This window comes from Grampus griseus (assembly GCF_964374135.1).
Source record: "Grampus griseus genome assembly, chromosome: 5".
NCBI lineage: Eukaryota > Metazoa > Chordata > Mammalia > Artiodactyla > Delphinidae > Grampus > Grampus griseus.
In genome coordinates, this window is record NC_138998.1 from 69,035,741 (window position 1) to 69,057,685 (window position 21,945).

The 21,945-nt window shown below is 39.5% G+C and overlaps 1 protein-coding gene across 1 annotated transcript in view; it reads right to left on the bottom strand.

Annotated features, from left to right (window-relative positions):
- ATP13A4 (ATPase 13A4) overlaps nt 1–21,945 on the bottom strand; it is a gene marked incomplete at both ends in the record, with an annotated part of 134,083 nt that overhangs the window by 2,355 nt on the left and 109,783 nt on the right. The window contains 10 exons of the mRNA XM_082654765.1: nt 2,391–2,471; nt 4,513–4,601; nt 6,037–6,230; nt 6,941–7,112; nt 14,024–14,096; nt 15,828–15,924; nt 17,802–17,911; nt 18,299–18,341; nt 19,763–19,842; nt 21,102–21,224. Of these exons, the coding sequence (XP_082510891.1) occupies nt 2,391–2,471; nt 4,513–4,601; nt 6,037–6,230; nt 6,941–7,112; nt 14,024–14,096; nt 15,828–15,924; nt 17,802–17,911; nt 18,299–18,341; nt 19,763–19,842; nt 21,102–21,224 (1,062 nt within the window). The remainder of the gene's footprint in view (nt 1–2,390; nt 2,472–4,512; nt 4,602–6,036; nt 6,231–6,940; nt 7,113–14,023; nt 14,097–15,827; nt 15,925–17,801; nt 17,912–18,298; nt 18,342–19,762; nt 19,843–21,101; nt 21,225–21,945) is intronic.

Sequence of the window (21,945 nt, forward strand, 5' to 3'; positions counted from 1 at the left end):
TCACATCATGCCCTAGTACATGGCACAGGTTCAACAAATGCTTGTGGAAAGAGTGAATGAATAAATGATTGCTAGACACAAAGTAAGGAATGGTAAGTACCACAAGAGATAGCATAATAATAAGAGCTTATATTTACTAAGCGCTTACTGTGTGCTTTTCACTGTTTACATTTCATGCTCACAGTAACCCTATGAGATAAGGTACCATTATTATCATCATTTTGCAGATGAGGAAACAAGAGACACAGAGAAGTGTAGTGACTTGACCAAAGTCAGACAACAAGAAAGGGTGGAGCCAGGATTCAAACCCAGGTAGACTACTCTGCAGCTATATTCTTAGCTGCAAATATACTGAAGGAGAACGGCTTCCTGCTGGGGGATTATGGCAGACTTTGTTGCTTGATTACCCTGCAGCCCATTCCTCCTGGCTCTTCCCTGCCCACCTTAAAAAAAATCACAACTAGTCTAAGCCAATTTGTTAACTTTTTGGCATAGATCCACTTTCCCAGAGTCCTTTTCTACTAAAGCTGACTATGAGAGTTCTAAGCAATGAGGCATAAGAGGAAGCCTTCTGGTGGGCTGCAGGACATTTTTTGCTTCCTGATAAAAGGTTCATACTTGTGGGTATAAAAGCTTGCTGGTACCTCTTCTTCCATTTTTTTCCTGCACTGAAAACAGACATAAGGCCTAGCTACATGGGAGCTAGCTGGGCCCCATAAGCAACAAGCACAACCATGAAGGCCAACATCTAAGGATGGTGAGACAGAAAGGTGGAAGAATGCAGAGCCCCAGTGATGCCACAGAGACACTAAACTAGCCCTGAAGCCACTGGCTTCCAATCTTCTTGTTAAGCGAGTCAATAAATATCTTTATTGTTTAAGCCAGTGCTGCTGAGCCTTGTTACTTGCCTAACTGATCCAGGAATCAGGAAAAATTCATGAACAGGCTAATACTCTAGCTGCGCCACAGAGGACGGAATGTTATTTCAATATGCAGAAGTGGGGAAAGATGTACTAGACAGAAGGAATAACACGATCATGGACAGGAATACGATATACACATAAGATTATCCCTTAAAGGACAAGGACCATCTTTCTGCAACTCCATAAGAGGACTCTCATGGCAATGCTCTTTTATTAATTCGGTGGCTTTGGGGACCATATGGTTTAGCACAGTACTCCTCAGTGTGATTCCTGAGTCAGCTGCATCAGAATTACCTGGCAACTTATTAGAAACAAAAGCTTGTACCTACTTCAGACCTACCAAATCAGAAATGCTGGGGCAGTGCCGGACAATCTGTGTTTTAACAAGCCCTCCAGGGAATTCTGATGCCCACTCAAGTTTGAGAAGTCCTAGTTTAGCAAAGAGATAGATGCTCCTTATCCTAATTCTATGTCCTGTTCTGCCACCAGCTCCTGCGCAGCCTTTACCCTGCTTAGCAATGAAGGCTCCGGAGCTCCTGCATACAAAATACTGCAGGGCCATCAGGCCCCAGGTGCGCCAGCCCACCACGAATCCCCCCTCACTGGAACCAGTCTGGGTTTGTAAGTGAAAGCAGGAATGGGGACAGATGGAGTCTTAAAGCTCATCCCTCCTACAGAATGGATGCCTTTTCTGGGGCGCCCCCTCCAAGGGTGGGCTTTAAGAAATGGGGATTGTGTCTAACAGCACTGAAGGAGGAGAGAGTAAAGCGCGTAGCAAGGCGAAGGGGGAGCGGAAGCTCATTTTCCTGGGGAAATGGAGCATAAAGAATAAAAGCTGGGAAAAGCTCACTCTGAATCTCATTTCCCATCTGTAAAGTAAAAATGATAGAAGTTGTTCAGTGAAAGAAGCCAGACACAAAAGGCCACATACTGTATGATCCCCTTTATATGAAACGTCCAGAACAGGCAAATCCACAGAGACAGAAGGTAGTTTAGTGGTTGCCAGGGGGTGAAGGAAGAAGAAGGGGAAATAAGGAGTGATTGCTAATGGGTGTGGGATTTCTTTCAGGGTGATGAGAATGTTCTAGAATTAGACAGTGTTGGAGGTTGCACAACTCAGTGAACATATTAAAAACCACTGAATCGTACACTTAAAAAGGTAAATCTTATAGTATGTGACTCATATATCAGTTTCTTTTGAAGAAATTTGAATGAATTGAGTTGGGTCTCTATTTGTGAATTTTAGAAATGGATAGGACCTTCTCTCATCCTCCCCAGCGCCACTTTACAGATAGGCAAATGAATACCTTGTTTGGAATTCATCAGAGGGAAGCATCATTGCTCATGTTGGCAAGGAAGGGAGACCCTTGCACTGTTGAGCCCTGTCAGCTAAAGCTGTTCCTTTTTCAGACTCCCAGAGATGCCTCCGCCACTCCAACTAGCAATGAGCAGCCTGAGGCCACTTACCTCCACGGCAAGGGACACGATGAAATTGGAGCCGAGCATAATGACAATGTAGACCCTCCACAGGACAGGAGTGCAGAGCAGCTGGTGGGAGATGAAAAAGCAAAGTCAGTCTGAGGACTAATTATGCTGCAAAAACTTCATGCTGTTCACAGTGTACATGCAGGCTTCTAACCACACTCATTTTTGTGAGACGCTAGACACCTCTGATGGGCAACTTTGGCTTGACTTCCTTGGAATCTCGCTGCAGTCTGAAACTCAACTCATCCAGCTCGCGTTCCTTCCCTCTGTCCTTCGCAGGGGTCAGACCCACATCATTGTGTGGCATCCTCCCCACCTCCACTGGCTTCCTAATCTTTTTTTTTTTTTTTTCCTTCATAGGTAATTCTTCCAATAACTTTCTTACACATCTCACCTCACCTGGATATCTCCATCTCAGAAGACTTGGACAAATGTAACAGTTTGTTACTATTTGTGTAAACATGGTAGAATATACATATAAGAAATGTATATGTACACGTGTATAATACATATCTGAAAGTATGTAAAATAAACTGGTCTTATCAGTTGTCTCCAGAGAGAGGAACTGGTAGTCGGGGAACAAGGATGGGAGGGAGGTTTTCACCACATAACTTCTCTAAACTTTTGAATTTTAAACCATGGGAATGTTTTCTCTATTTTAAAAAAATGAGCAATAATTAGGTTACAAAGCAGCACGATTCCATTTAAAATAAAATACACTTCATAAATCAAACACACATTTATAATATATGAATTTTAAAGATGGAAGGCTATAGTTAATAATGTTATAATTTTCCTTACCTGCATAGTTACATTTTTTAAAATGCACCCATAATTTTATGTAATAAGAAAAATAATTATTTTTAAGGTGAGCAATAATCCTTTGCAGAATCTTTTGAAGTCATGCTGGCAATGACTCTGCACAGGTTCCCTCCAAACCAAATACATTCCTTATTTTGTTACAAGAGGTCCCAGCCCCTCTGAAACAGTCTTCACTAACTTAAGAGTGTAACTAAATCCAACATGTTTTAACCTTAACTTCGGCAGGATTAAGGAATTTTAACCCATTTAGAAGACTAGTAGGCAAGGACTATTTATCTCCATGAGTACCCAATCTAATTCATGAATACAATTATACTGTTAACCACAGTAATATAATTATAAAAATGAAAAGCTGAACGTAGATATTAGTTTATATGTCAAATGTCACCATGGGTTTGTGACGGTGTTGCTGGTTTGGAATGCACTATGTACTCCAAATGCTTGTCTACATTTAGGAACCTGATCTGCAATGATCAGTCAGTCAGTCGTTGCCATTATGTGCCATTCACTATGCCAGGCACTGGTAATACAAGAATGAATAAGATAGGATCTTGGCCCTCATGAAACTTATCTTTGAGAGGGAGAAGCAGACAGGCAATTTTACAAAGAACTAAAAGCTCAGGTCCTTTTATCATCTCTTCTGTATCCTATTTATTGGTCTAAAGGACTTTTATTAATGATTAACTTCTAATTCAAAAGAAGAATAGATTAGAGGAATCAAAATATACATTTTCCCTTGCTTGAATATGTAAAATTTCTGTCTCTTCTAGAGTTTCACAGTTGTCTCAAAATTACAAAACTGTAAGAGAGTACTTGAGGTAAGATATAGGTCTTCGAATGTAGGTTTTGCAGACATTAAGTATGTAATACAGAAAAACAAGTTTTTAAAGAGTTTTAAAAAAAATGTAAATACAGATTTGAGAATTAACCCCAAAAGTGTTATAGGCAAAACTGTTTTAAACAGCTTCAAAGCAAAACCATTTACGAGAAAATTCTCTTTAAGAGAAAATGTATAAATAGAATTTCCAATCTTACAGAGATCTTTTAAAGGAAAAATGTTCAATGCTTTTGAAATACTTGAAATCAAGGCTAGACAGAATTTTATTTCCCGACCAGCTTAAATAAAAAATATGAATAAATTCAGCATTCATTTTAACCCTACCATCTCAAAAGAATAATATACGTGTCAAGAATCCATGTCAACTGCAATTGTGGCCTGCTTTTTGAAGTCGGGGTGTTATATAACTATAAAATATCATCATATCCCAGAGGTAAGACTTACATCCAGACGCCTATATAATTCTGGAATATCGGCAAATAGAATGAATAGACACACACTCAGCTGTATGACCAGCACAAGGACAAATATATCTGAGGAAATAAGAACACAAGCTATCGTTTAGAGAAATCTGAGTCCAGAGTATCACATCCATTGATCCACATATTCTAGATTAACACCGATTAGATTTACTTGATTTCTACATCCAAACTCAGCAAAATAGATGAAAAGTACTCACTTCTATGCAATGGGTCTCACCTCTACGATTTCTATGTATGTCCTTGAGGTAAGTGGAAAATTTCACATGCATGTTATATGTTTCAATTAATAAAAATGGGACATACATATAGGGTAATACTGATAAAATAACGTTTTCAATAAATGCCTTGGAGATATCCAAGTATCTGAGTCTCTTTAATGCAAATCATCCACCTCACATGTATGTGTACAGCTGATTCACTTTGTTATAAAGCAGAAACTAATACACCGTTGTAAAGCAATTATACTCCAATAAAGATGTTAAAAAAAATCATCTGGGCTTCCCTGGTGGTGCAGTGGTTGAGAGTCCGCCTGCCAATGCAGGGGACACGGGTTCGTGCCCCGGTCCGGGAAGATCCCACATGCCGCGGAGCGGCTGGGCCCGTGAGCCATGGCCGCTGAGCCTGCGTGTCCGGAGCCTGTGCTACACAACGGGAGAGGCCACAGCAGTGAGAGGCCCCCGTACCTCAAAAAAAAAAAAAAAAACCCCAAAAAAATCATCTGCCTCAAATCCTTTTCTGGGAAAAAGGAGGACTGTAAATAAACAAATGTTTGAATTGCAATCATGCGGAGGTCAGCATTCGATTGCTTCCTCATCCCAAGAAGAAGAGCAAAATAACTTTCTCCGAACAGATTTTTCTGAGGATATTGATTCTTCAACTTGTGCTTCTAAATTTTCCCAGTTAGAGGGGTAGTGATGCTATGCAAATACATGTCCCAAAAGCTAAACAGGTCACCTACTTCTCCTAACACTCACCCCCACCCTCAGCCCGGACTGTAAGGAGGTGAGAGGTACTTTGGCCAAGAATCTCAACAACTTTCTATAGTCAGGCTCCTCCAGGCTGGACCCGCTCCCAGAACTGCCAATCACACAGTGTCATCCCGACCATTGTATTCATGGCAGGAGACACTTCCAACTGAGCGCTGTGACCCTTCTCCCCACCTCCTCTGAGATGAATTCTGACAAGTACTGACAAGCAGAGAATTAAACGTGTCTTCCCAATTTGGAATGAACCCATGAAAAGATACCTAGAGACAAATTTATAGGGAAAGGAAGTGGTGGATTAAGAAACTCTAGTATTTAACACAGCTTTGAGGGAGGTAGCAAAGGACCAGGAAATAAGGCTGCATGTGTTTACAGAGCCCTGGAGTGGAAGTCAGAAGACCCTAGATGAGTGCCAACTCTGCAATTGCTCCTTGAGTGACCCAGGAGTATCTGTTCTCCTCTCTGATGACCTCTCACCTCTGATATGGTACAGTTCTACTCACAGTTTGTGTATGTGGGCTGCCTAAATGGTTTTCCTTTAGAGAAGACAAGAGCCACAATGATACAGTTGATTGTTCCCAAGAACCATACAGTAGTGTTCTCAAAACTTGTGAAGACACCATTACTTCCGATCTTATCTGGAGCAGTTGGAGAAATGGTTAACTTTGAGATGGTCTCATTTTGCACTGTGCAGGTACTAAAAAGGAAACCAAAGAAGCTAATGAAGTGAGATGACAAGTCCTTACGAAGCATATGTATCTACACAACTACATGTCCTCAATGCTTCTATAATTGCCTACACTTTGGGAAAGAATATACTGAAAAGTAAGGAGAAAGAAACCAGCATGTATAGATCTATATTTTGGGTAGATGGATAGACGATTGATAGATAGATGATAGATATAAATAGATAGATAGATAACAGATCCAACAAGTTATTTATTCAATAAGTTGGGCACCAATAATGTAGTAAGACTATGTGAGAGAAAAAGATATGAGTAAGTCATGACACTTCCCTCTATTTGCTTCAGATTTCTGAACATTTACAAGTAGTGTGACTATACAATTTATCATCCAACAGGCACAGATTTGAATGTGAAAGGAAAAAATATAATCATTTCTTTGGGATATCAGGCTTAAAATAGGGCTGCCTAGCCAAACTATAACGCATGGTCACCCTAGATATAAAAGATGGTCAGAGTTCACTATCATTCAAGATGAGCAAAGATAAGTGCTAACGAATGATGCCACCAAACTGTGCTACAAAGAAGAGATCACTGGAAAACTGCCAAGGGCCTTAAGGAAGCCAAAGCTTTAGTAGAATGAAGACCCATCTGCCTCCCAACATATGGGCCAGATGATGGTTGACAGAAATTAGAATGTGACAATCTAAGGCTGTGATCATACCTGTGCATCCCCACGGAATACCAAGGCTGCCTCTGAACCAGAATGAAGCCCACAATGTGCATGGCCAGGCTGAGAAGAATGTTGAGAATCACAGAGAGCAGCAGAGGCGGGGAGATCAGCCGTCCTGCAGGTCTGAAAGGCACCAGCTTGGGATAGGCACCATTCAAATTCACTACAAAATAAATTCAAGTTTTATATGTATATGAGAGCAGGAAAATTTTGTATTCTTCATCAGAAGAATGGTGTAACTTCTTGGGCCCATATAGCTGAGGAAATTGACAAATTGAAATATTGATACATCACAAAGTAAGGGAATAAAACAATGAATGAATTCAAACTCAAGTCATATGAGGAATTCTTGAAAGAGAAGACAGAACAACAACAAGATGCCCTTTTCCCCCCTATTAAATAAGCAAAGACTATTACATTATAGATGAGGAAGTGATGAAGTGAGCACTCTCATACACTGCTTGTGGAAACGTATATTGACACAAAAATACCTTCTGCAGGGCAATTTGGCAATAAATATGAAGAGATTGAAAAATGTTCATAACCTTTGACATAGCTATTCCATTTCTGGAAGTTTATCCTAAGCTAAAAAATCAGAGATGTAGGAAGATGTTCATCACAGCATCATTTACAATAAATTATGGTACATCTCTATAATGAAACAACATACAGTCACTAAGAAGTAATGTTTTCAAATATTTAATAACAAAATGAGGAGTGACATCAACCAAATGGCAGATTAGCAACTCCAACATCCCATCCCTCTACAGAAACATTGAAAAACAAAAGGAAACTGTCAGAAGCAACTTTGTCAGAACTCTGAAAAACAGATGGAAGTTACAGCAAACAAGCAAATGCTGAGTCAAGAAAAAGACAACTTAAAAATGGGAAGAAAGCTTTTTTTTACTTGCCCTTGCCCATTTTCACTTTCCCTTGCCCCCCTCCCTCCTTAGCTCAATGGCAGTCTTGAACATGGTTGTCTGCATTCCCAGCGGGGGATCCTGGTTACAAAAGGGGAAAAGCAGACTTTATCCACAAATTATTGTGTATGTCTGTTCTAACCTGTCTGGAAGCTACCTGGAGAACTGATGCAAGGTGTTCATCTCTGTTTTGCCTAATAAAAAACTCAGTCAGGGCGGAAAAGCAGCATACACTCCTTAAAAACACTGTAAGGCTAACAAGCTACCCATAGTCATGGGGAGCAAAGGATTACAGTTGAGACATAAAATAACAACCTGAAGCCTAGAAAGAAAAGTTAAGGAGCATTTATTTGGAAAATTATGATATTCAAAAGTACCTGTGCAAGTTGGGGAATATAGAAAGCCATGTGCCTGCCAAAGATGTATGCTCAGAAAAGACCAGAAAAGACCCTAAGCTTTCAGCCCTGAATAATCACTAGACTCAGCACAAGCTTAGTTAAGTGTTGAAGTGCCCCAGCACAGAACTAGTCTGCAAAGACTGGGAGAGGTATTTCTTTGTTCATGTTGTTAAACTCATGGAATTCAACTTATGGATATCTCTGTCAAAACACTAGCTGAACAAAAGCTAAAGCAATAGAGATTTTAGTGACCACACATGACAACTGATCTAATCTTTCCAAAAATAGTTTAGAAAAGTCACTAAATAAATGGACTACTACAGTATTCAAAAAGCAGCAAAACAAAAAACATCAAGCCCTGGGGAGGGGAAAGAATCTGATTTCCAGAGTTACAACATTATAATATTTAATGGAATAAAATAAATTGACAGAAATTATTTCTGAGGAAGCCCAGACGTTGGACTTACTGGGAAAAGACTTTAATACAACTGTTTTTAACATGCTCAAAGAACTGAAGGAAACCAGGGAAATAATGTGAACAAAAGGAGAGTATTAAAGAGATAGAAATTTTAAAATGAAGCCCAAAGACATTCTTTTTAAAGAATCCTCTTTTATAATGTCTATCTCTTTACTGGCGTACTCATTTTTCCCAGTAAAGGTAATTATTTGGGCAAATATAAAATCCTATATTATTGTATTTGTGTTTTTTAACTCAGCTTTTTATTCCTACATGATTTAAAAGACAAATGCATAAAAAAACAATTATATATGTATGTTACTGGGCACAGAGTGGATAAAGACATAATTTGACAACAATAGCATAAAAGGAGGAGACAGACCTGTAAAGTAGCAGAGTTTTTATATGCTACTAAAGTTAAGGTAACTATTCAAACTAGATTGTTACACATTTAGCATATTACATGTAATCCTCATAATTATATATTACGTAATAAAAAACCTACAGTTAACATCACACTCGAGGGTGAAAGATTGAAAGCTTTCCCCCCTAAAATCAGGAACAAAACAAGGATGCCTACTTTCACCACTGTTATTCAGCATTGCATTGGAAGTTTTATCTAGAGCAATTAGAGAAGAAAAAGAAATAAAAGTCATTCAAGTTGGAGGAAAGAAGTAAAACTATCTCTATTCACAAGTGACATGATACCAAATATTGGAAATCCCAAAGAATCCTCAAGAAAACTGCTAGAGTTGATAAATGAATTCAGCTATGTTGCAGGATACAAGATCAACACATAAGAATCAGTTGAGTTTCAACACATCAACATTAAAATGTGGTGTATATATATAATGGAATATTATTCACCCATAAAAAAGAATGAAGTTCTGACACATGCTACAACATAGATGAATCATGAAAGTATTATGCTAATAAGATATGCCAGAAATAAAGGGACAAACATTGTATGGTTCAACTTATTTGAAACATCTTGAACTGGCAAATTCATAGAGACAAAAAATAGTTTAGCGGTTATCAGAGGCTAGGTGGAGGGGCAATGGGAGTTATTGCTTAATAGGTAAAGAGTTTCTGTTTGGGGTGATGAAAAAAATTAGAAATAGACAGTGGTGATGGTTGCACAATGTTGTGAATGTAATTAATGCCCCTGAATTGTACACTTAAAAATGGTGAAAATGGCAAATATTATGTTATGCATAATTTACCACAATAAAAAAATGAAAATATGTACACATAAAGAAGTGGTCATAAAGTTAAACTAAAAAAACCAGGATGCACAACTATTATATAGAAAACATAATTCAAATTTCTTTATCTATACGTGTGTGTGTGTGTGTGTGTGTGTGTGTGTGTGTGTAATGGAAGGGAATACATCAAAATGCTTTAATTTGTCAGCTCTGGATAGCAGGATATAGGAGGATATAGGTGGTTTTTCTCTTTGTTATCTCTTGCAATGTTTTCCATCTTCTTTTCACAATGAATTATATTAAAAAATAGAGAAAAATCTGGAGATGCTTGTTATGGGAAAGAGAATAATCACAGAAGAAATGAGAGCTGTTTTCAAATATCTGAAGAACTGTTCTGGAGAGAAAAATCAGACTATTCTCTGCCACCCCAAATGGCAGAACTGAAGTCCGAGATGCGTGAAAGTTACACAGAGGTAGATCTGGCTTGATGTAAAGGATTACTCTGTTAACAGTAAGGACTGCCCAAGGATGTTCTTACAGTAGATTTAACAAATATTTAATGAGCTCCTTTGATATGTCCGGCACTGTTAGAAGTATTGGGAATACAGCAGTGATCAGGATAGACAAGCTGCTGTTCTCACGAAGTACACACACTGAGTGAGGGAAGGCAGGCAAAAACAAATAAAAACTTAGGTAAATATCATAATTTTGGATTGTGAAAAGTAGTGTGAAAAAAATAAAGCAGAACGTGTGGTGATAGAGAATAACTGGTTTGGTCACTATTTAAAGTGACCTTTCTGAAGTGGTGACATTTTTCTGACTAGAACCATAGGAAGATCTACAGGGAGAGTATTTTAGGCAAAAAAAATAGCAAAAACAAAGGTGCTGAGGTGCCCACAAGCTTGGCAATGCTCACAAGACAGAAAGACCAGGGTGCCTGGAACAAGTAAGTGGGTAGCAATACGGTTAGAGGTGAAGCTGGAGAAGTAGGCCAGAGCTGGATCATGTAAGACTTTGGATTTAGTGGAAATGGGAAGGATGACGATAAAATTTTCATTTAAAAAACAACAATCTTACTACCGGGTGAAAGGTAAATTGGGGTGAGAGAAGTCAGCAAGAGCAGAAGCAAGGTCAGTTGTGAAGGTATCTCAGTAATCCACAGGGGAGGTGACATGGCTTTGTGACAGTGGCTACAACAGGGATGGAGAGAAGCTATGTAGGATGTGTTTCGGAGGTAGAGCCAATAGGAATTGTATATATATATAGATATAGATATTATATGTAAAGGTGAAGAAAAGAGGGGAATTAAGGATGACTCCGGGTCTTCGATGTGAACAACTTGGTAGATTGTGGTACTATTACAATAGAATACAAGCTCCATGAGGAAACGAATTTCTATGGTTTTTTCCACTGACGTATATCAAGTGCCTATTACCGTAAGTAGAACAAACCAGACACTCAGTAAATATTTAATAATTTTGTTGAAGATCAGATCTGATAGAATAAAGCATTCTGTTTGGGCACATTAAGTCTCCGTCCTGTTAAATATCCAAGATTACAAGCAAGCCTTGGAACATTCTAAAAGTTAGAGCACAGGTAAAGGAGCAGAGACCAGCAAAAGACATGAGAAAGCTGTATTCATTAAGGCAATAGATAATTCAGCAGGGTGTGGCATCACAAAAGTCAAGAGAAGAAACCTTTTGAAGGATAAGAGTGCTGTTGAGAGATCCAAATACAATGAGGAAAGAGAAGTGATCAGTACTGTTGACCGCAAGGAAATCATTGGTGGACTTGACAAGAGCAGTGTTGGGGAAGAGACAGCGAAGTGTGCATACTACTTACTCTCCTTGCATATGTTCTCTGAAAGCAAAGCTTTTGAGCAAGTTTTTTAAACCATAAGTTGGCGTGATAGCTGTTAAGATTATGACGACAAGGTATAAGATGAAATAGTGGAAACAGTGTGAAAACAAGACCAGCAGGCATGTGGAAGAGGCAGTCTAAGATCGGTACTTTTTTTTTGTATGGAAGTATAGTTAATTTACAATGTTCTGTTAGTACAACAAAGTGATTCAGTTATATAAACACACACACACACACACACATATATTCTTTTTCAGATTCTTTTCCGTTACAGATTATTACAAGATATTGAGTATAGTTCCCTGTTTTACACAGTAGGTCTTTGTTGTTTTCCTACTTTATATACAGTAGTGTGTATATGCTGGTATTTTTGAATGTATCAGTAATGTGGACCCTCCCAGCCAGCGGTGTCTGGAGTTGGCTCATACAAGCTCACAAGAGCCAACTGCCACTAAGTTTGTAAGTCGATTATTAAATATGGCCATTATTAGAAGAATACTATATAAAGTTGCAATTAAATAAATATTATCTTAAAAACAAAGATAATGGGGGCTTCCCTGGTGGCGCAGTGGTTGAGGGTCCGCCTGCCGATGCAGGGGACGCGGGTTCGTGACCCGGTCCGGGAGGATCCCACATGCCGCGGAGCGGCTGGGCCCGTGAGCCATGGCCGCTGAGCCTGCGCGTCCGGAGCCTGTGCTCCGCAATGGGAGAGGCCACAACAGTGAGAGGGCCGCGTACCGCAAAAAAAAACCAAGATAATGAATACTCAGAACTGATCACGTCCTAATGATTTTACTACAGTTTAGCATTATCTCTGTTCTTAAAGTTAATAATGGAGATTGAACTTAAACGTGTGTCACGTCTGTAGCCATTACACCATGAACAATTGTTTTTTGACTGAGGAAATATTCTTCCAGATTTCAAGAACTATTATCCAAATTAGCAAATAAGTTGCTCACATGACTGATGAAAGATTAAAGTTTCAGCATAAGCCTGTGTTGTTTTGCTCACTCAGGTAAAGAAAAACGTCAACAAACATTCATTCACATCAGAACTATTTCAGTCATCAATCACAACAATATATTGACTACGGATACAAGACGTTGATGAAACTCAATTAAAGCATTCTGTGAGAATCCACTGGCTAAATGGAAATTGCAAGAAAGAGTAATGTATACTTTATTGTTATTTGATAATTGCTCACTACACATTTTTCTTTTTAGTAAAACTTATAATAAGCTTCTATGCATATGCATATACACGCATATCTACAATTGTTTGGAGAGCTGGCTGTTACATATGTGCCAGGAAACCACTGCCTTCCACCAAACAACTGCACAGGCCCAGAATCCAAATTCATGCCCGTGAACGTTAGAATCCGGCTGATTGAAATGAAATGACAATAGAATTAGAGATGGCAAGTGGACAAAGTGGGTCTACTCAACTGTTTGGGAAGTTTGAGAATAGAGGGGACAGTAGCTAATGGTAGATTTGGGGTCACAGAAGAGGTTTTAAAGAAAGAAGATACAAAAATATATTTATCTGCTGATTGGAATGACCCAGTGGACCAGAGAAAAGTGGGTGATAGAGAAAAAGATCATTCCAGGAACAAAATCCTTGAGGCGGCAGGAGCAGGTAGGATTTAAAGTACAAGTGAAGCTGGTGGCATTCATATATAAGAGAGAAAAGCAGAGAATACGGTAAAGATGATGGATAGTGGTCAGGCTGGGGAAAAATCCCATAGCGGGGAAACTGGGGAGACAATTCATGTATCAGTTAGGAGGTGGTGGGTGAGAGTGGCGTAACGGCAAGATTACATTTAATCTCTGTTCTAAATCCTCAGAGGTTAGGACTGGAAATGGGAAACATAAAAGCCATTTAACTTCTATAAATTGGGCACATTTGGACCATAACTATACCTAAAAGCACACTGAAGTCAGTTTTCAAGGTGCTTTTTTTCATTTTAAAGGTTTAGTGACCATTTATAGAAGCTCTATATTTTGTGGAAAACAGCAAAACAACGAGCCAGCTTTTCCTCTGCTAACACTTTCAACACTTAAAAATGAAGATTCTATTTCCTCTTTCTCTCTCTGCATACCATACCCCTTTGGGAATAAGTCACTCATCACTGTGGCTATAGCTGCTACCCCTCAATGGTGGACTAACCCTGCAGGGGCAGAGGGAAGCAAGTGGAGGGGAGTATCTCTGAGAAGAAAATTTAAAAGACATCTTACTTGTTACACCAATAAGAGTTGTAATGGCCAGATCCTGGAACAGAAACTGGTAATTTGAAAGGCTGTTTGTCTCCTGAAAATAAAAAGGAAAGTGGCTCAAAAAAGTTATAACCTTCTGGATGAAATGTGACATCAATTGCACTCATTTTCTCACTGCAACATAGGATTTTCAAGTCAATTACCAAGGAGATGGTATGGTCAGGGGCCTGGTCATGTCGGCAGGGGTACCAAAGACAAGCCTGCAAACTCCTTTCTAGCCAGGAGGGCCACTGCAGTGTGCTTTCTTGGCTGCTCCTTTGAGCATCAGTGTCACCCCTGTTGAGGGGAACATCTCACTCTGATTCATCTCTAGTCTCTTTTCTACTTGTTAGCAGAAAGTTTGGGGTTTGGTCTGACACAACAAAATGACACATTCCCAATGGTCAGTGACAAATGTGTGGTGATCTTACCTAAATTTCACCAATGGAAAATGAGAATAACTAAACCCACTAATTGCATTCTTGGGTGTTGTTAGAAAGTCCTGATAAAGCAACTTGATATTCTTGAAAAAAAAGTTCATGTCTTACTGATTTCAAGAAACTTGCTTCCTTCCCCCCCCCAACCCCCTTCGTGGAAAGGAGATAATGATGACCCATGTTTAACTCTACTTTTGAGCATAATGAGTTATTGGGATTCCAAACTAGGGACAGATTTCTATAAACAGCCTCTCCTTTTCCAGCCCATTCATCAGTGAGAGGAAAAGGACTTATATAATCTGAAAATAACGGAAGTAAAAACCCTCATACCAGGAGCAAGGGGGCAAGACATAGAGATGAATCTAGATACCCTCAGCACAAATGGAATTCACTTTCTCAGTGTTACTTAACAGAATAAGCCCAAGTGTTGAGCTCACAAATACTAGATATGTCTTTTCTCCTTTTATATTTTGTTAAATAGCAAAAACCATCACAAGACCTATGTGCTTTGGGGGGCATGATATGCCAATTTTCAAGTCCCTGTATTCAGGGAATCAGTGATATGCTGCTTTGTACTAACTCATGAAAGTCAACTGCTAAAGTTTCAGGAATTCTGTGAGCTGGTTTTTAAACACAGCCAATATAAAAACTTAAATTATACAAATTTACCATTAAATAAATTACACTAAAAACACAGGTAATAGCCCAAACTCATCACTCTCTAATCATTTTCCTACATTTAAATATTATCAATGGTCTTAAGGTTATTTACAACTCTTGTATCTATATGGTGCAAGTACTATAGAATGGTATGCTACTGTATAATACATCTCTTCCCAACTCCATGTTCAGTGACGTCAGGTAGATAGCTTGAAATCAGCCATGGTGGGAGTAGTTATGCCATTGAAATTGGTAAACATTAATAATCGGGGCTTGTGTTTCCAGGGAGAGCCAGTTATGAAACATTTACCAGAACCCCAATTAGAGAAGCACCTCTCTAGCGAATGTTATGCTAGGCTGGAGCCACACTGGAACTGGGAAGGTAAGAGACCTGGTCCAGGCAAGCCAAAACGACAGTGAGAGAGAAAGTTTACCTTCAGTTCTGAACCTCAGCTACAACCAGATGAGAAACTTCTGTCAGAGAGTCAGAGAACTGACACCAACGACTTTTCCTTTGTATCCCTGTCTATTTCTGATTTACTTTCAAAAACGTTAAAGATAGTTTTAGAGAGGCTGTTGGTACTCGACATATCCCATGTGCACTCTTTCTTTAAGAGGCTTTGCAAATTGCCAGTGACCGCTATTTGTTTTAGCTCTCACTAATCAAGAGGCTAGGTCTCAAGTCATACCCAGTAGAGCAGCAGAACACCAACATACTGAATCATGCTGTACAGAGCCATGTACTTAAACATGCAAAATGAGGTAACGAGAGCTGCACGTCCTTCCCTGTGTGAGAAAAGAAATGAAAGAGTAATGAAATGAAAGTCACAAAAAGAAACGAGGTCAGTTATTCTGTGCTGTTCAGCTGAGCTCAGAAGAAAAAAATCAAAGCCTGATAATTCGATTGTTTGTCTGACAGACTGGACAGTCTTGAGCCAGTGGGAGCCGGCAGTCAGTGTGCTAGATGTTCAAGGAAGACTAAATCCAGGCCAAGGTCCACAGGCCTTTAATGGAGCTTTGGAGCCCGAATGTAGAGTTACTCTTGTCCTGTCTGCAGGCATTATTTCAGCTCTGAGTCAGGAGACCTGGGAACTGGTCCCAGATCTCCTATCTACTCACTAATGTGATTTGAAAGGTCATTTTCCCTCTCTTGGTCACAGTTTCTTCATCTGTGAACTGAGGAATTTAAATAAGATTGCAGGTTTTGGGGGCTATTTTCATGCTTCAGGTGCTTCAGGAGTTTGCAAACATCTCATTCAAATTTCATTTGGCAGTCCCAACTTTTTCTAAAACGGAACTAAGTCAATAGGCACGCTCAAATTAGGCACACATCAAATTTAAAGAGACTGGAATCAATAAGCCTGTTCATTTGTATTACTGTTGATTGACTTTGAATGAATAGTATATATTTAGAGTGTAAAATAGAGTACTTATGAAATGCCACTTTTATCTCATTCATTTGGGAAAAAATAGAGTTTAAATTTAATTCTGGTCAGAATGGTTTCCTGGGATTCCAAAACCTGATCCTCAAACTAGACTTTTTCCTGTATCAGGGCTTTGCTGCTGCTGTTTATTCCGCCTAGAAGGTGGTTTCTCCTCCACACCTCCTTAGAAAGGCTTCCCCACACCACCGCATCTGAAGCAGCCGATTCTACTGCCCAAGCCATCTTCCAACTTTTCACGCTACCCCTGATTTTTCTGTGTGTGTTTATTGCCCAGCTTCTCCACGGGAAGAAAGCTTCGTGAGATCAAGGGACGCTCGATTTATTTGCTTCTGGGTCCCCAGTGCCTCCAACTGTTCCTGGCCCTAAGTCCCTACTTTATAAATATTTGTCAGATGCATGAATACATTTTTTAAATGGGGAGCACCTAGTCAAATCATTATTTTAATGTGGTGGAAGGAATATGATATTTGTATATAAAACACATTGAAACAAAATTAATTCGAATGCAATCTTCAATCCTATATGGCTGTGAGCTTCGATACATCAAGTTCTCTGAGCCTCAATTTCTTTGTAAAAGAAATAGTGACCATCCCTACAATTCCAGGCTGTTTTGATGTATAAGATACTAGGCATTAAAGCCCTTTATAAACTGTAAACACATACTAGTTATAATAACCAAAAGCAGCCACAATGCTAACCATCTCCATCATTCAAACAAAATGCAGCAGAAGTACATATTCTGGGGTTGGGGGAGGGGAACAAAGCACCAAGGGAAATTGTAGCAGAAGCAGCAAAGATGAATAAATATTCTGAAAACTGGGGATAGGAAGGATATTCCAAGGAAGCATAAAGAGGCAAGAGGAAAGGAAAGCAAGTAGGGAAGAGAAAGTTTCTGTCAATTCTCCATTAAGAAAGTATCTAAGGAGATTCATTTAAAATAATAATAAGAAGAGTATGATTGACATTTTCAAAGCAGCAACAAGTTCCAGATTCTAATCTTCTAAAAATAATCTATTCAGTGATTTTCATTAGAAATGCCACTGTTTTCCCAGGAGGTAAGTCCACTCCAGAGTAGAATGTTTGACTGCTTTCTCCCACAAAGCACCCTCCCTGCCCAGGCACACACATTTCCACTGGTCTTTGCCTGGCAAAACAAAGGGGTCTGCACCTAAAAGTCAAGAGACATTAAAACAATGCTGGGGAAAAGTACCTACTTACTTGATAAGGTGAGGTACACATTCAATGTTTGGAGTTTTGGAAGTGAAAGGTGAGGCCACAGATGCCTCCTGCTCTGATAAAGAGATGCCCACGTGAGCCATTTTCAAAGCCTGAAAGCAAAGAGTCAGCTTACTGTATAGATGCACACTCACACACATCTCTCCTGAGGCCACACGAGAAAGGCTAGTTAAGCTGCCCACGAAGTGGCTTGTGGGCCCAAGCAGTGGCCAGGAGATGATCAAATTTTGCTCTGCCTGCCACATAAGAAAGAGATGGCACTGGGACACCTAGCTAAAGAAGTGGGGAATGCAGAACCAAGTTCTTCCCCATTTAGTCTGTACTGACCACTGAGTCATTGTGTGGCTTTGGTTAAAACCTTTCCAAACCGCCCACATCAGTTTCTCCTTCAGGAGGAATGGAGGTGGTATATATCCCAGGGGATACTATCTCTTACAGGGCTTGAAGCAAGTACAATTGACACACTGACAGCTACTTACCCCACAGTCATTGGCTCCGTCACCACACATACCTACAAAGTAACTAAAAGGGGAACCGTGTCAATTGTAGAGGAGATCAAAGCAATCTTACCTTCTAATTGCTCTAATTAAAAAGATAAAATGAGCTTCATTACTTAAGGCTCAAACTTATTATTTATTTTAAGGTAGTTTCCCTAACAGTCTGGTTTGACTAAAATAAAGTATGACTCAGCAGTTCCTACAATGGATTAAGAAATCCCATACAGGCTTCCTGACTCCAAGCGATTCAAGGAGACCCCGCACTTCTCTGTCTAGGAGGCAGCTCTGTCAGCTGTAAAACAGGATGCTCACGATTATATGACAGCATGGCATGGTGGGGAAGGCACAGAATTTGAAGCCAGAAGATCTGGATCTCTGACCTGATCACTTCCCCATTTTGACTATCATTTCTCTCCCCTACAAGCATTATGAGTATTCAGTGAAGTGATGTATTCTAAAATGATAAATAAGAATTATTGTTGGTGACATTAATAGTAACTGGAGAGGAAATCCACCGTGTCAGCTGTCACTCAACTCAAAAATGTGGTGCCAGGACCAGAAGTTGAAGAAAGAAAATATATCCCCATTCCAGGATAGCTTTCTGAGGCCGGATGAATACCGCTCTCTTGAATTGTTGACGAAGACAGTCTGCTTTTTAAGGTAGGAGCACTCTGACAGTGTTTGCAGAATTTGCTGTACTTCTCTTCCACACTGCTACCTAAGGCAACGAGTTTACTGTGGAGGTTTTTAGCCATATTGAGAAGATAGGGCTTTTTGAATATAGATCTTTTGCCTAGTGACTGAGTCAATGAGGATGAGGGTGGACTAGGGAGGGATGGGTAGGAGTTGGAGCTGTGTGAGTGTGGTCCAGCACCAGAGGTGCCTCTGAGACTCCATGGGCTTCCATTAACAGGAAATAAAGGATCCCCAATGATGGGATTCTGACAATGGAGACCCTTTGTGTTAAGAATAGTTTTCTGATTTAGGATGGAGAGGATACCTTGGCATAAGAATGTTTTAATATTTTTAGGGTTATGTGAATCTCTTGTCATAGGGACCTCCCTGTATCATAACCGTGAAAATAATTTGTAAAAGTGAAGTCTAAATTTTCATTGTACCTTTAGGAGCCAAGTTCAGATGACCTTTCCAGAGTTATTTCTTGTCCCCCTTATGTTCTAGTTCAGCGGGGTTCTCAATTCTGGATGCATAATTGACTTATGAAAGGAACTTTTAAAAAATACTGATGTCCAAGTGCCCACACGAGCAATTGAATCAGAATCTCTGAATGGTGGTGTCCTGGTATTGCTAATTTTTCAAAGCTCCCAAGGTGACTGTCATGTGTAGCTACGTTAAGAACCACTGCCCTAACCAAACTGAGTGACTTCCTTACTCTCCCCCTGTCATGCCTCCATGCACTTCACACCATCTGAATTGGTGAAGACCTACTCTAGTTTCTGAAATTCTTCCACCAGACTGGATTTCTGCCCTGGAGACATTCTTGCAAAGATGGTCCCATTGATCAATATCTGTAAAGAACGCAAAAGGGAAAATTTTTTTATTATGTCAGCTGGTCATACATGAAGTAATTGATAACATTCAGAACACTGACTGGGTAATGATAACCATGAGTGAGAAAAATATTTGTTTCCAAGAAGTCCTTCTTTGGATTTTAAGACAGATGTTGAAACTTTGGTCATCAGATAAGTGATCAGGAAGACCAAAATCAGTAAAAATGACTACTTAATAGACATAATTGATGAAAATGATGACCTACAGGCATTTAGCTCAGGGGCCATGAAGGAGGTCGTCCTGAAAAACCCTGAGCTTGATGGAACCTTAAACCAGTGAAGTATGAGAAATTGCAAGATAACAAGAGGTCAGGATCCCAGGAGAAGGAAAGGAGGCAACTGCTTCTCAGAAAATTGTTCAGATCTAGCAGAAAAATAGCCTAGAGATGAGAGGGTGACTATCTGTGGTCTTTGACTTAACCATACCATCTGGGCTTGACCAACTGTGAAACTCAGTTGATATCTCCAGCCTAATTTGGGCTCTGAAACATTAATGGATTGTCACATTAATGGATTGTTGTATAAAAACCTGTACCAGCTCCATCCACCTGAACCCCATCCTACAGAGTCTAAATTCTTCTGTGTTACAGCTGTGTGCTCCCTGCTCTTCTTGGCTGTAAACTCAGCTTATTGTTCACTCAGCTTTAAAGTCTTCATTCTTTTTTTCTTAGACAGTACTTAAAATAATGAGCAATTGAATACAAATAAATTATCTTTGCTTTACACTGGACACAATCTTTTTCTAGTTTGCTCACATGTTTTCTTATGTATATACCTTACCTGCCCTCATTGTGGGTTTGTTCTTCATCGGAAAAGTTTTAAGTTTGACCCTCTTTTGTACAGATGTCCTCTATCAAAAACCTAATGGAATTCCTCTATTTTGGGCCTGCCTTCCTGTATAATTGCTGGATTTACACTATACTGTGAGACCCCCTAACCATGGCAATATAGTGACAGCTCCCCCAAAGCAACCTTATCACTTGAGAAGTCACTAATATTTTAATCCTATAGATGATGGATAATTAGTTAATCAAATTTACTTATTTTAAATCTAGCAGGAAATGAAACAGCAGTGACCTCTGCAAAACTATCTGCTTCCCTTATGATACATTCAATAGGTATGTCTAACCTAGTTAGAGGTTTGAAATTACTTACGATCATGCTCCGTGACATTGTTAGCATCTTTACTAGGAGACTGGTACCCTCTTAGAACTTACCTTTGGCAGTAGGCTGCTGAAATGCTGACTTATAACCTGGAAGGATTTTCCACTTAGGGCAAAATGGTAACTTCCCTCTCTGCTGTTATCAGAGACTTCTTCCCTGATGTTAATGTAATTGTCCTGCAAGGCAAGACGCAGTAATTTTAGACTTGATAGAGTGGTTAGGACCACAAGCATATCTGAGCGAAGGCAACAATGACAGTCTGGGATCTCTCTATAAAAGTCACACTCCGGCCCTGATTCCTCAGAGAAGCACTTTCTCTTTGCTGGATCAATCTTTGCACATCAACAGCCTCTAGTGAACAGGGGGGTAACACTTACTCTCGTCCTGTTCTCATCCTGATTTGATCTCAGTGAGTCCCAGAAAAAAGCACATTTCACACATTTCAAGTGTAAAATACAAAAGCATTGCAGCTTAACAAATCCCTCCCTGAGGTGAGAACTTTCCTTTTTTTTTTTTTACAGAATTAATATTGTTTCACAAGGACATAATAGACATAGGATACTGACAAGATTGGAGATAAATGAATAAAACTTCTTCCCACCCTGAAGATATAGTCTGATTTTCCAATGCACACAGCAGTGTCTCTCTTAGGGACTAAATCCCCTTTGAACCCAGTGGGATGGCTGGCAAGCAAGGGAAAAAATGGAAAATTAGACTTGCAGCCCCACTTACTATATTCTTTCTAAAGACTTTTTTAAGTTTAAAAGAATGGATTATTTCCAGCACCCAGGAAAGCACCATACCTTAAAGCTCAGTAGGAATGGTATGGGAAAATGATATAATTGAGTTCTTTGAACTGTATACATGTTAGACATTTGGGGAAGTATGTTGACCCTA